This window comes from Eptesicus fuscus, chromosome 6 (assembly GCF_027574615.1).
Source record: "Eptesicus fuscus isolate TK198812 chromosome 6, DD_ASM_mEF_20220401, whole genome shotgun sequence".
NCBI classification, from domain to species: domain Eukaryota; kingdom Metazoa; phylum Chordata; class Mammalia; order Chiroptera; family Vespertilionidae; genus Eptesicus; species Eptesicus fuscus.
In genome coordinates, this window is record NC_072478.1 from 23,558,982 (window position 1) to 23,571,330 (window position 12,349).

Consider the following 12,349-nt stretch of genomic DNA (forward strand, 5'->3'; position numbering starts at 1 on the left):
GGGCCTCCCTGGCCAGTTGACATGTCACATCACAGGTCCTGCATGTTGTCAGCATCTCATTCAGCCCACTCCTGCCCCAGGCTCCCGTGTGGTGGGGTAAAGGCAGGAACACAGGCCTCCCTATGAGTGCAGGGTCACAGCCAAGCAGTTCCCAGGGTCTTGCTACTCTTACCCCTGCAGCATCCAGTTCCCTCCTCTCTTTCCCACTCAGTGCTCAAGGTTTCAGCAGGAACAAGCCTGGTTCCAGCTTCAGGCCTGATCAGTGACAGTGGCACAGACACCTGGGCAGTGGCGATGGGCATGTGGCTCACAGCAGCCTAATGAGGGCCAGCCCCTGGAATTCTGTTGGGGACACTGCACAGGCAGAAGGGCACCTATAGAGGATGCCAAGGACAAAGGCACCAAGAGCCCAGGAAAGCCCCTCCAGCATCACCTGAACTCTGGCTCAGCTCTGCCCACAGCAGGAGAATACAGCCCTCCCTGCAGCCCTGAGAGCCTGTGTGACTGAGCCTGCTGCTGCACTCACTTCTGCTGGGACACCTAGAGGCTCAGACCTCATCCTGCCTTGCAAGGGAGGGCACACTGGCCAGAAGCTCTGCTAGCAGTGGATAATGAGACCCCTTAACAAATGTCTCTCTCAGTCAGACTCACCATCGAGCCTGAGGTATTTAAAGCCGCGATACGCAAAATAATCTTCCATGATCGTCATGAGGGAGGTCATCTGACAGAAGAGTAGCACTTTATGGTTGGTGGCACGAAGTTTGGGCAAAATTCTATCGAGGAGCTCGAATTTCCCTGAGGCTCGGTACAGGTCCAGCCTGGTGAGCGGAGGGAGGAGGGAAGAATACACACAATGTTAACAACAGCACATAGTAGGTGGGCAAAGAAGGAGGCACAGTCCCGTCTCCAGGCTGAACAGAACCAACCTACATGGGCTGGTCATCAGGGGTAAGGGCACACACGTGACTTCCCAGGCAGATCCTCTACCCCCAAGAAGATTCAGCAAAGCCATTTCAACCCAAATAAAATACACTCAGGCCATTGTTGGCCAAGGGTGACCATGTAATCATCATCCAACTTGGATACTTGTGAGAAGAGACGCTATTAGTAACTATGCAATGTCTCCGTTTTGTTAAAGAACCAGAAGCCATAGCTTACGCTGTAGAGTGCCCACACTGAGCCACACACAGGGCTAATGGTCACTGCAGTTCCTCTCAGGCACTGCAGTCTAGTACCGCCGGTTTACAGATGTGGAAACTGAAGCTGGGGACAGCGTAACACGGTTGCTGCAGTGCCTGGGCCAGGACTCAAACCCACATCTGTGGGACCTCATTAAGCAATTGGGAATAAAAAAAGACACCTTAGAAGAACGTTTTACTTTCTGATGTAGTGCCTCTACTCTTGGAAGTGGCTTAGTATCCCAGAGAAATGATGGTGTTAGCAAGGCTGCTGGCAATGGTGAAATCTAGATGCAGCTTCCACGTCGAACACCATGGGCTTAATGAAGCCTGAGCTGCACTTTATAAACAATGCCAGGGAAAGCACACCCATGGCAAGGTGGGCAGCACACCATATGGAGCATCTCCCTGTTGGCAGACAGAGTTAAGGCTCAGAGTGGTGAAGCAAGTTGGTAACGTTCACAGAGCCTTGAGGGAGGTGGCAGGGTGGGGCCTAGAAACCAGGTCAACCTTAGGAATTCTGCCTCTTGGGATTAATGGTGGGCAACTCTCGTGTGGAGGATTTCTATTTTCTTCATTGAATTTGTCTACATTTTCTAAACTTTCTGTCATGAACTTAATGCCTTTGAAACCAAACCAATGTAACACTAGCAACAGGACCAACAAAACGTGTGCGAAACACCACCACATGGCCCGCCTGCCCACCCCATACAGCAGGGAAGCTTCTCACCCTTGGACGATGCCACCGGTAAATCCCAGGTGCTCGGAAAAGGACTCCTGTAATGGAATGAGAGACAATTCAATGGGGGTTGAGGGGACAGGCAGAAAAGTGCTGCCCAGCACCATGCCTCTGACCCCTCACACCAGTGCTCAGTGCCTGCCCACAGTGGTTCTGAAGCCACAGATGTCAACTGCAGCTGTTCTATCCCACCCATGTGTGTCCCTTTCCCCGTGTTTTTCCAATGAAGGAAAGGAAATCATGATATAACCCTCAACCACCAAAATGAGCACAAAAGGCGAGTGTGCACCGGAGACCATCCTGGGATTGCGGAAACAGAATCCTAGGGGCACCAGGGTTATTCCAACAACCCTGAAACATTATGCCAAAACGTGAACATATATGTGTGTGCTTTTCAGAAGCAAGAATCCAAATTCTTAAAGGGCACCATGGCCCAAAATGTTATGACCCGGAGACTTCCTGAAGAGGAAAGCTGCTCCGAGTCGATGCAATGATCCAGGATGGCCCCACATGTCATTGAGTGGGAAATGCTAGTGCATCAATGAACAGAGGCAGTGTGACCCCACAAGGTGAAAAATGACCCAGAGAGGAGTTTTCTAATAATTTGTGGTTATCATAGGGTGGGCTTTCAAGGACTTTCTATCACATTTTTCTACACTGTTTTCTTTCCCATAAGCACTTGCAAATAGCAAACCAACAGAGAAAAATGTACAGGCATTGTCTATTTAAAATATTATAAACTTTTTTTTTTTTTTTTAAGTTATCAGGGAGAAGCAATCTAGCCCTGCCTATGGGTGCTCAGGACAGCACCGGGGCCGGGAAAGGGTGTGTGTGTGTGTGTGGGGGCTCACCTCGATGTGCTGGAACATGTACGGGTGGTTGCAGATCTTCCTCAGCTGCATGATGGTGTTCATCAGGGTCTTGGTGCCGCCTTTGCCCTGCGGAGGAAGAAAAGAGTCCCACATCGGGTCTTGTCCCAGGGTGGGGTGGGATGGGTGGTGGAAAGAGGATTGTGGAAGGAGAAGCTTTAGGGGCAGGAATGGCTTATGGCAGAGAAATGAGGAGTGAAGAACTGGATCCTGTGGAAGTTCAGAGGCTTGAAACCAGCTCTGAGGGGAGCAGAGACTACCTGCGCACTGGAGGGATGGAAGGTGGGAATGAAGGGAAATAAGAGTGACAGAGCTAAGGCTGAATCACTAACACTTTTTGAAGCCAGCTTCATTGTGTGCATTGTGGCAAGTCTCTGGGGGCTGCAGCCAGATGGGTCATGACTTAGGAAGATTGCTGGCTACAGCGTGAAGGATTCAGGAGTAAGTGGATGCCGTGGGACAGAAGTAAACCAGTAAACATGCTGCTGCCATAGCTCAGGTAAAAAAGGGCCCTAACAAAACATCTAGAGGAGGAAATGGGGAGGTAGGACTAAGCTTGAGGTACTGGGTATGGAATCAAGAGACCTGGGATGATCATTTCAGTTCAGGTGAAGGATGGGGTAGGGGGTCACTGGGACCTCAGAGAAATCCCAGAAGTCAGCAGCCAGCCCAGCCCCCACTCCTCTCCACTGTAACACCACCCCCTGCCCAATGTCACTTGCTAAAAAGGTGAAAGAGCTAAATGTTCATGGCTGTTGGGGCAGCTTTTTCCCAGCTGTGAACCACTGTCACACCCATGGTGGCTAACATTTCATAAACAAAAAGGACACCAGACAACATCTGACTTGGGAGGCTCTTGGGGCCCTAAGTGTGCCCCAGAATTGGTCCATGAGCCTCTGCTCCCGCAGCCTTACTGACTGACCCAGCCATGACTTAAACAATAGCTCTGCAACGCTCTCGGGATCACCACTTCATGGGGCCTAGACCACAACAATAAGCTCCAAGAAGGTGGAAGACCTGCAGGTTACAGTGTGCTCAACCACACACATCTGGCTGCCCCGAACCCACCCGCCTTGGACACTTAAGTGGGGAAGCAGAGCTTGGACAAACCTTCTTGTCCTTCTCAGAGCCATCAGTCAGCAACACCCCCTTGGCCTGCATGTGCCGGTACAACACACGTTGCAGAGCAGACATGTCGCACTTGATGACGTACTCCACCTGTGAGGGACACACAGCGCCATCAGTGGGGGTCCAGGGGTCCTGAGCCTAATCCCCCACCTGAGTGTATCTATCTCCTGGGCCCTGGGATGTGTGCTCTAATCAAGGCACACAGGGGTGATGGTGAAAGGGCCCCAACAGCTGGGGACATGAGGGAAGTGATGCACCAGGACAGAGAAACATGGAGGGGGAGTCCTGGACTGCTCTTGCCCCTACGGCATCTGCTTCTCTCCCTTTCTTTCCCACTCTCAGGGCTCAAGGTTCCAGCAAGAACAAAGACTGATTCCAGCCTCAGGCCCGATCAGTGATAGCTCCACAGACACCTGGGTAGTGGAGAGATGGGCATGTGGCTCACAGCAGCCTAGTAAGAGCCAGCCCCTGGAACTCTGGGGAAAAAGATGGGCTGCCTCTCTGTTGGGGACACATGTGGCCACCTTCCAAAGGCCTCTCCAAGTATGACTAGAGGGGTAACTGTGGCCAGGAACCCCCAGCCTTGCCGGGGGAAAGGGAGCCCTAGGGAACCATGTGGTACTGGTTCCCTGAGCAAGAATTCAGAGCCATTTCAAGATTGGGAAGCAGCCCTGAGAGCCCATGGTCTCCAAGCTGAGCTTGTGACATAGTTGGGCAGGACCTGCCCAAGCATCTGACCTACTGACAACAGGTGGGATTCTGTACTCTAACCTACCACCCCCGCCTTCCACGTTAGTGATCTAGAGGGGCTGAGCAGCCATCCCTGGGATGGATTTACTTCGGAATGACAGGGCAAGGCCAGGACCATGAGACCATAGGCAGGGACGACAGGAAAGCCGCCTGGCCAGGCCCACCCTAGGGAAGCCCTGCACTGTGGTTTCTTCTACTTAAAATCCTCCTGGTACCTTTTCAGGCAACTGAGCTTCAACCTCCTTCTTGAGCCGCCGGAGCAGGAAGGGCCGTAGCACTTTGTGGAGGCGACGAATGATGAGGATGGTCTCCTCCTCGTTTAGGTCCACCTGGCATGCCATGAGAAATGTAAACTAAGCGTTACTTCCCAAGTGGGGGCATCTGTAGTCATCCTGTGTCCTGCCCTGCCTTTTCAGACTGCCTTCTGTTTTAGGGGGTTTGGCAAGAAACCCTTTTCTTTCGGAAAACAGGAAGGATCTGAGCCCTTCCCTAGAAATGCCAGGACGTGGAACCAAGGACCCCAGGGCACCACATTCCACAGGCCTTATAAAGAGCAACACAGCAGCATACAGTGCTGCTTCCCCGCCAGCACATCTAAATGAAAGCTAAGTGGCACGATGGGGGCCACATTCATAGAGTATTTGGTGTAAACCAGATGATTCTCATGGAGGGCTCTACCACTGGGAGCCCCATATCCACTCTCATTTCAGCTGGGATGGGATGGAGAGAAAGAAATACTGCTCTCCCAGGGTGACTGCTACTCTGGTAAAAAGTTAATTTTTAAAAAATTTTTAAAAGTGGAAGAATAAGCCATGGCAGGTATGACTGGGTTGGAGCATCATCCTGTACACCAAAGGGTGGCAGGTTCAATTCCTGGTCAGGCACATGCCCAGTCAATCGATTTATGTGTGTGTATATGTATGTGTGTATTTGTGTGCGTGCGTGCGCGCGCGTGTGTGTGTGTCGCATGTGTATGTCTGTCTCTCTTTCCATTCCTTTCTCTAAAATAAATTAAAACAACAAATGATATACTTTACAAAAAAAAAAAGTTATAAATAAAGTAACACCTGAACTTTCCTTCTGTGGGCCTCCTAAAAAAATCTCTTGGCAAAGCTTTTACTCAACTTGAAAATAAATGAAATTTTACTCAACTTGAAAATAAATGAAACTAGAGCATCTGCTTCTCAGTTATTGAATAGGGGTCCTGGGACTCTTGGAAAGGTCTATTTCTCCTTCAGAATGGCTTCAGCCTAAGCTGGTGTCAAGGAGGGGGTACCTCACAGATGATGCTGGCAGAGGCCCCTCTGCACACATGGTGTGGTGGCCCCAGCTGTCCTGCACCTGTCTAAGGAAAACCTCATAATCGGGACTAGAGGGCAGTGACGCTCATTACCCGCTGCAGTTGTGCCTACTTCCTCAGTTGTCAGGCTCTGGAGGCTTAACTGCCTTCAACAGAAATGAAGCTGGCCCACAAACACAGTTTAAACCCCAACAGCATAGCAGCTCATTCTGAAGTCTGCTTAAGGAGTTCATCAAGTGATGAGGACCTAGCCCCTTTCAGCCCACATGCCACAGTCTGGTTTTCAGTCTGCCAATGCCACCCATGGCCATTTAGGCCTTGAGATCCACAGGCCACAGAGCGCTTTAAAAATGTAATACACAGCCCTAGCTGGTTTGGCTCAGTGGATAGAACACTGGCCTGTGGACTGAAGGGTCCCAGGTTCGATTCTGGTCGGGGGCACAAGCCTGGGTTGCGGGCTGGTCCCCCGCAGTGGGGTGTGTGTGTGTGTGTGTGTGCGTGCGCAGGAGGCAGCCGAGCAATGATTCTCTCTCATCATTGATGATTCTCTCTCTCTCTTCCTCTCTGAAATCAATAAAATTTTTTAAAAAATGAAATACACAGAATATGACATTACTCCTGTGACTAAAAACTTTTGGGCTTCTCACTGCCCTTAGGGTAAAACCTAAAATCCTTAAAGGGACTAACAGGCCCCTCGGGCCCTCCAGTTGCCCCTTCACACCCTTGCTCTGGCCCCACAACTCCCTCAAGGCCATATTCCTCACTGTGCCCTCTCTGTGTCTGGGGCACAGGGTCAAAGAAGCCCCAAGTATCTCCCCAGAGTTAACCTCCTCAATCACTGCTCTTCTCTAGGACCCTGACACCTACCACAGTCCCAGCCCGTTGTGGTGGGCACTCAATGCACACCCAGCTCCTCAGAGGATGGCCCACGACCATAGTTCCCTGCCCCATCTCACCACCACGTGGCTGGCCGCACACACCCACCTTTTCTCCAGTCATGGCAAAGGGCGCATTGAACCACTGCTCAAAGGTGCTGCAGCTCTTGAAGATGGTGGGCAGCAGGAAATTGAGGAGTGCCCAGAGCTCAGGGAGCTTGTTCTGCAGCGGCGTGCCTGTCAGCAGAAGGCGGCGGGGAGCCACATAGTGCGTGTTGAGGACCTGTGTCAGCTTGCAGTGGTGGTTCTTCATGCGGTGGCCTTCATCCACGATCATGTACTTCCAGCGGATCTGCAGGCCCAAGAGCAGGCGTTTAGAGGAGAGGCTGGAGGGCTGCCCCCAGCTGAGCGATACTCTCACAGCCATTAGGCAAGAGGGCTCCATGTAGAACAGCTTGTTGAGGTGGAGAACGTGGGCATGACAATGTCCCCTGACAAGGAGCCAGCTCACCGAGAGAAAGACATACAACATGCCTCTATAAAGCATGCGGTAAGCACGGACAGACAAGGAGACATGCCCGTGAACTGTTGGATGAACAAAGCAAGTTGTAGAAAAGTAGTCTGGTTTCCCTCCCAAAATTACATATGCTAGTATGTAGCACAGAAAAATTGTCAAACAGCACCTCCCCTCACTGCTCAGAGGAGTCCAATGGGGGAGGGGGGTGCATCTACAGGGGACACGGTGAGGTAATGAGTACATTTTCCAATGTGCCTTTAAAGGTAGAGAGAGACAGGCAGATTCTGAGTATGAGCCTGGGGGCTGGGGCTGCGCTCTAAAACCTGTCTGTGGCTACACATCTGATGGATAGGGGCTAGACATTGACTATATCAGTGTGTGGCCGTCCTGTACTTTAGCCTCTTGGGGACACAGTGAGTGAGGCCTGAGTGACGCAGAGTATGTCAGAGGCAGATCTGGCTGGCGTAAGGACACAACAGCCTTCTCCCACGAGGAAACCCCGCTGCAGAGTGTTTGCTAATTAAAGCTGCTGTCAGGTAAGCACAGATAACTTTGTACTGAGTCAGAGGGTGACCACACAATGTACATTTGCTCTCTAGGCCTCACTCTCCTCATCTGTAGGCTCAGAGATGTCTATTAAGCTATCATCATTCTGACCAAGTCCCTGAGGTGTGGTAACTTGTAAACATCTCCATCTTGGGTCAAAGACTCTACCCTCTACTTCATCTACTGAATGGTTAGTGGTGAGACCAGATGCATCATCTTCAGCCTCGACCCCTCCTCAAACCAGGACACAAGGGATGGTGTCTGTTTTATATCACTATGTTCTCAGTAATTCAGTATGGCCTAACTAGAGCCACCTTCACAGCTACGTCAGCTAAGAAGCCTGTACAGCCCCCACTGAATTTGCCAGCCCAGCAGCCCAAGGCTGATGGGCCACACAGGGCCTCAGAGAGCATCATGGGCTGGTTTTGCATGGCTATGCTGGGGGAGGCACAGTCACCAGGAAGAGGGGGCTAAGGTCGCTAGAGACAGGTAAAGACAAGGCTGGCTTCTCCATGGCCCTATCAGGACACTGCAGGAAGACAGGTGGGTCAGGAGGCATCTTGTGTGACCAGACTCTTTGGGCAAAAGCCCCAGGAGAAGCTAGCGCATGTGCTATGTAGGCGACCCCATATCTGGATCTAATCCCAGGCTAGCCTGGGAACAGAGAGGCAAACCCAAGGTCACCTTGACAGGGACCTTGCATATACACAGCAGCTATCTTTATACACATGTGCAGGGGAATCAGTGAAAAATTACTTGCAAGGGGCTTTGAGAAGATGGTTAGTGAGACACACTCATAACAATCCTGGATCGGGCCTGATCACAGGCTCCCTGATAGCACTGAGCGCCTAGGGCTGGTGTTTTACGAGGACACGCTACCTTCGCAAGGATGTGCTTGTCTTTAATGATGTACTCGTACGTCGTTAGCAAGACATTGAACTTGCCACTCCGGAGCTGGGGGACGAAAGCCCGTCTGGCTGCTGGAGAGCCCTGTGAAGAGAAGACATGCACATATCAGCCTCCAGGGGAGGAGAATTAGGTGAGCTGCTGGCTCCTGTCCTCCAACCGCAATGTGCTGAGTGCCAAATGCAGGGAGCGGAGAAAGGCTTGTGGGTTCTCTGGGAGGCTTGTGTCTGCACCACCATCTGCCTGAGTCCCAGTGGCAAATCAGCTCCCCCCCTCTTCCTGGGTCTCCCCTCAGGTTTCCAAGCTGAACACCAGGGCATCCTCCTTAAAACCTCCCACTCGAGCACTGGCCACCGAGATCATTTCCTGACAGAAGCTCCAGCTTATTTGCAATTAGCAAACCTGCCCAGTCCCGCTCCCAGGTCCAAACTCCTGAACCATATGACCAGAACCCCAGTGTTCTTCAGGTTCACATTCCACACAGATTGATTTCCACTGGGTCCCATAAGCTTTTGCCAGAAATACTTTTAACTCCTCAAATGTACCAAGTTTTCTCCACACATGCTGTCCCTTCTGCCAAGACCCCTCTCCCCAGCATGAGCAGGGAGCCTCACAGAACAGGGTGAAAAGCCTGGTCCCGGGAGCCCGGTGACCAGGCATAACCTGGCTCTGAAACTAAGTGGCTGCATGAGACCCTGTCTACCTCAGTTTCCCCAACAGGAAAACAAGTACAAGTCCCCACTTCATAGGGTGAACTGATAAAAAAATAAACATTACCCCCACAAAACAAGTGACCCCAAACCTGCATTAACACCACGATCCCAAGTGTATAACATAGGAAAATGCACACATATTCCTCGTTATTAATGGAAGCTGACTTCCCTATTCACTTATCTGTATTCCTTACTCTCCTACCCTGCTCTCACCTATGTCCACTCCATAGGCTGTGACATACCTTGTAGGACACCTTCACCACGGAGGGAGCCCACTTGTCAAATTCGTAAGCCCAGTTTGACAGCGTTCTAACGGAAACAAGGAAGGAACAGTCAGGTTCTAGTTCAGTCAACAATAGCTCACTGTTCATATCAATGTCCACTGGGAAGTGAGGCCAGTGTGGTCGTGGCACTCAGAGCTGGCAGGGTAACTGATCGTCTCCAATGGGGGCAAGTGAGGGAAGGTGCCCTGGGAGGAAGGATCAGAGACACACAAGTGTGGTGACGGGTACAGGGACAGTGAGAAGCCTGGGTCAGCCTGGACTAGAGTTGGTCGGCAAGAGAAGGCTGAACCCAGAAGTTGGACCTTAGAGACCAGTTCTCTGTCATCACTATGGGTCACAACCATCTGTGAGAATAAGCTATATTCTATAAACCTGTTGCCAAGAAAAACGCACAGACTCATGGTGCTTCGTTTCAGGTTCAGAAACACGCTAGAGATCATGCTATGAAACCTGGGAGTACGGGAGACACCACCTGTATCTTTATGCCACTTCAAAATAAAAATGACAGCCCTAGCCAGTTTTGCTCAGTGGATAGAGTGTTGGCCTGCAGACTGAAGGGTAGATTCCAGTCAAGGGCACATGCCTGGGTTGCAGGCTCAATCCCCAGTAGGGGGCGTGCAGGAGGCAGCCTATCAATGTTCCTCTCTCATTATTGATATTTCTATCTCTCTCTCCCTCCCTCTCCCTTCCTCTCTGAAATCAATAAAAATATCTTAAAAATAAATAAATAAACTTGACAGGCTTCTAAATGAAATAAAAATGACAGCCACTGAGGGCACCTGCCCAGTACAGCAAAGAATGAAGATGGAACCTGGTTGGCATAGCTCAGTGATTGAGCGTCGACCTATGAACCAGGAGATCATGGTTCGATTCCTGGTCAGGGCATATGACCGGGTTGTGGGCTTGATCCCCAGTGTGGGGCATGTAGGAGGCAACCAATCAATGATTCACTCTCATCACTGAGGTTTCTATCTCTCTCTCTCCCTTCCTCTCTGACATCAATAAAAATACATTTTTTAAAACAAGAGGGAGGCAGGACAAGCAAATGCATGGTGGAAAGTTGCACATCCCAACCAGTGGATGGGACAGCTGAATGCTCAAAGTCTAAAAACATTCTCTGGGGCACAGGTAGCTCTTCTGGCTCAGAGATTACATTTGACAGACTGGACCCTTGTCTGAAGATCAACACATGGCAAAACTTCACTGAAGGGAAGGGGGGAAAGCCGACTTAAATAACCTTGGAGAAAGGTGTTTTAACTGGAAACTATAAGCCTAGAGATGAAAGGAAGTAAATCTGAACACAATACTCCAGGTGGTAAAGTTGGTTTGCATGGGCTAACTCTTCTGAAAGTACTGTATATGTACACTGGGAATGAACAAATAAATGAGGAGAAAACCCTAGAATGAACCATATGGTCCTCACTGAGAATTGGAGACCACAGTATGAATATGTTTAGCTTTAATAGAGATACCGATGACCAGACACTGTTATCTATGTTATGATATTAGATATGTGCATGTGAGGCTTAGTACACATATACGTATTTCCTAGTGCTGCCCGCTGAGAGGGCCTAGAAGTATGGACACCCCAGAAGCAAGAAGCCCTCCTACATCCAAGTCTTGGCTTCCAATTCCGTTCTCTAATAAGATAAACCAGGCTGATTCTAGGCCTGGGTAGAAAATGTACATGCTGAGCTTGGAGCACTTTTGGGTGCCAAAAAGGCTAAGTGCTTAAAACACCACAGTGATGGGGGCATGTCAAAGGGACAGAGTAGCCAACTGAAAGAGCTCCTCCCTATGGCCATAGCTGGAATAATTTGAGCAACAAAGTAAACTAGCACTCGAGTATAACCCAAAATATTAAAAAAAATATGCATGAGTCCATACTTGATAGAAATGATTAAATAAATTAACAATTGGGAGAGAAGAGAGAAATATTCTGTACAGACGAATTCCAAATAATTTATGTATCTGTTCCCCCCTCAAGGAGGTGGAGCTTAACTGCCCACCTCTTGTTTCCGGGACGAGCGGAGTGATCTTACAGAATAAAGTATGGAAGGGAGAAAAAAGAGAAACTTCACAGCAGACACCTCACAAACACTACCTCAGCCAGGTGATCAAGGTCAACATCAACAGTGAAAAGTCATGTTGACAGTAACTACCTTATGATCTCTGTCCCATGTAAGCATGAGAAAAATCACCAGACAGATCCAGACCGAGGGAACCCTACAAAACACCTGAGCAGTTCTCCTTAAAACCATCAAGGTCATCAAGAATATGGAAAATCTGAGAAACAGTCAAAGACCAGGGAAGGCTAAGGAGAAGTGATGACTAAAGGTAATCTAGGATCCTGGAATTAGAAACCAGACATTGGGGGAGAACTAGTGAAATACAAATAAACGTCTGGAGTTTAGTGAATAGTAGCGTGACAGGCTGGTTCCTGAGTTGCGTCAAATGTAACACGGCCATGTAAGATGTTATCAGCACCAGGGAAAACTGGGGGAAGGTATTTGGGAGCTCTCTTTAGTATCTTCACATCTTTTT

At 49.9% G+C, this 12,349-nt stretch overlaps 1 protein-coding gene across 2 annotated transcripts in view; it reads right to left on the bottom strand.

The window, feature by feature from the left end:
- Positions 1-12,349, bottom strand: part of SMARCA4 (SWI/SNF related, matrix associated, actin dependent regulator of chromatin, subfamily a, member 4) — a 90,493-nt gene that overhangs the window by 31,299 nt on the left and 46,845 nt on the right. For both annotated transcript variants that reach the window (XM_008158036.3, XM_054717428.1), the window contains exons 17-24: positions 9,764-9,830; positions 8,782-8,892; positions 6,949-7,191; positions 4,880-4,993; positions 3,897-4,004; positions 2,769-2,855; positions 1,909-1,955; positions 652-818 (exon numbers count right to left, since the gene is read on the bottom strand). In XM_008158036.3, coding sequence (XP_008156258.1) covers positions 652-818; positions 1,909-1,955; positions 2,769-2,855; positions 3,897-4,004; positions 4,880-4,993; positions 6,949-7,191; positions 8,782-8,892; positions 9,764-9,830 — 944 coding nt within the window. The remainder of the gene's footprint in view (positions 1-651; positions 819-1,908; positions 1,956-2,768; positions 2,856-3,896; positions 4,005-4,879; positions 4,994-6,948; positions 7,192-8,781; positions 8,893-9,763; positions 9,831-12,349) is intronic.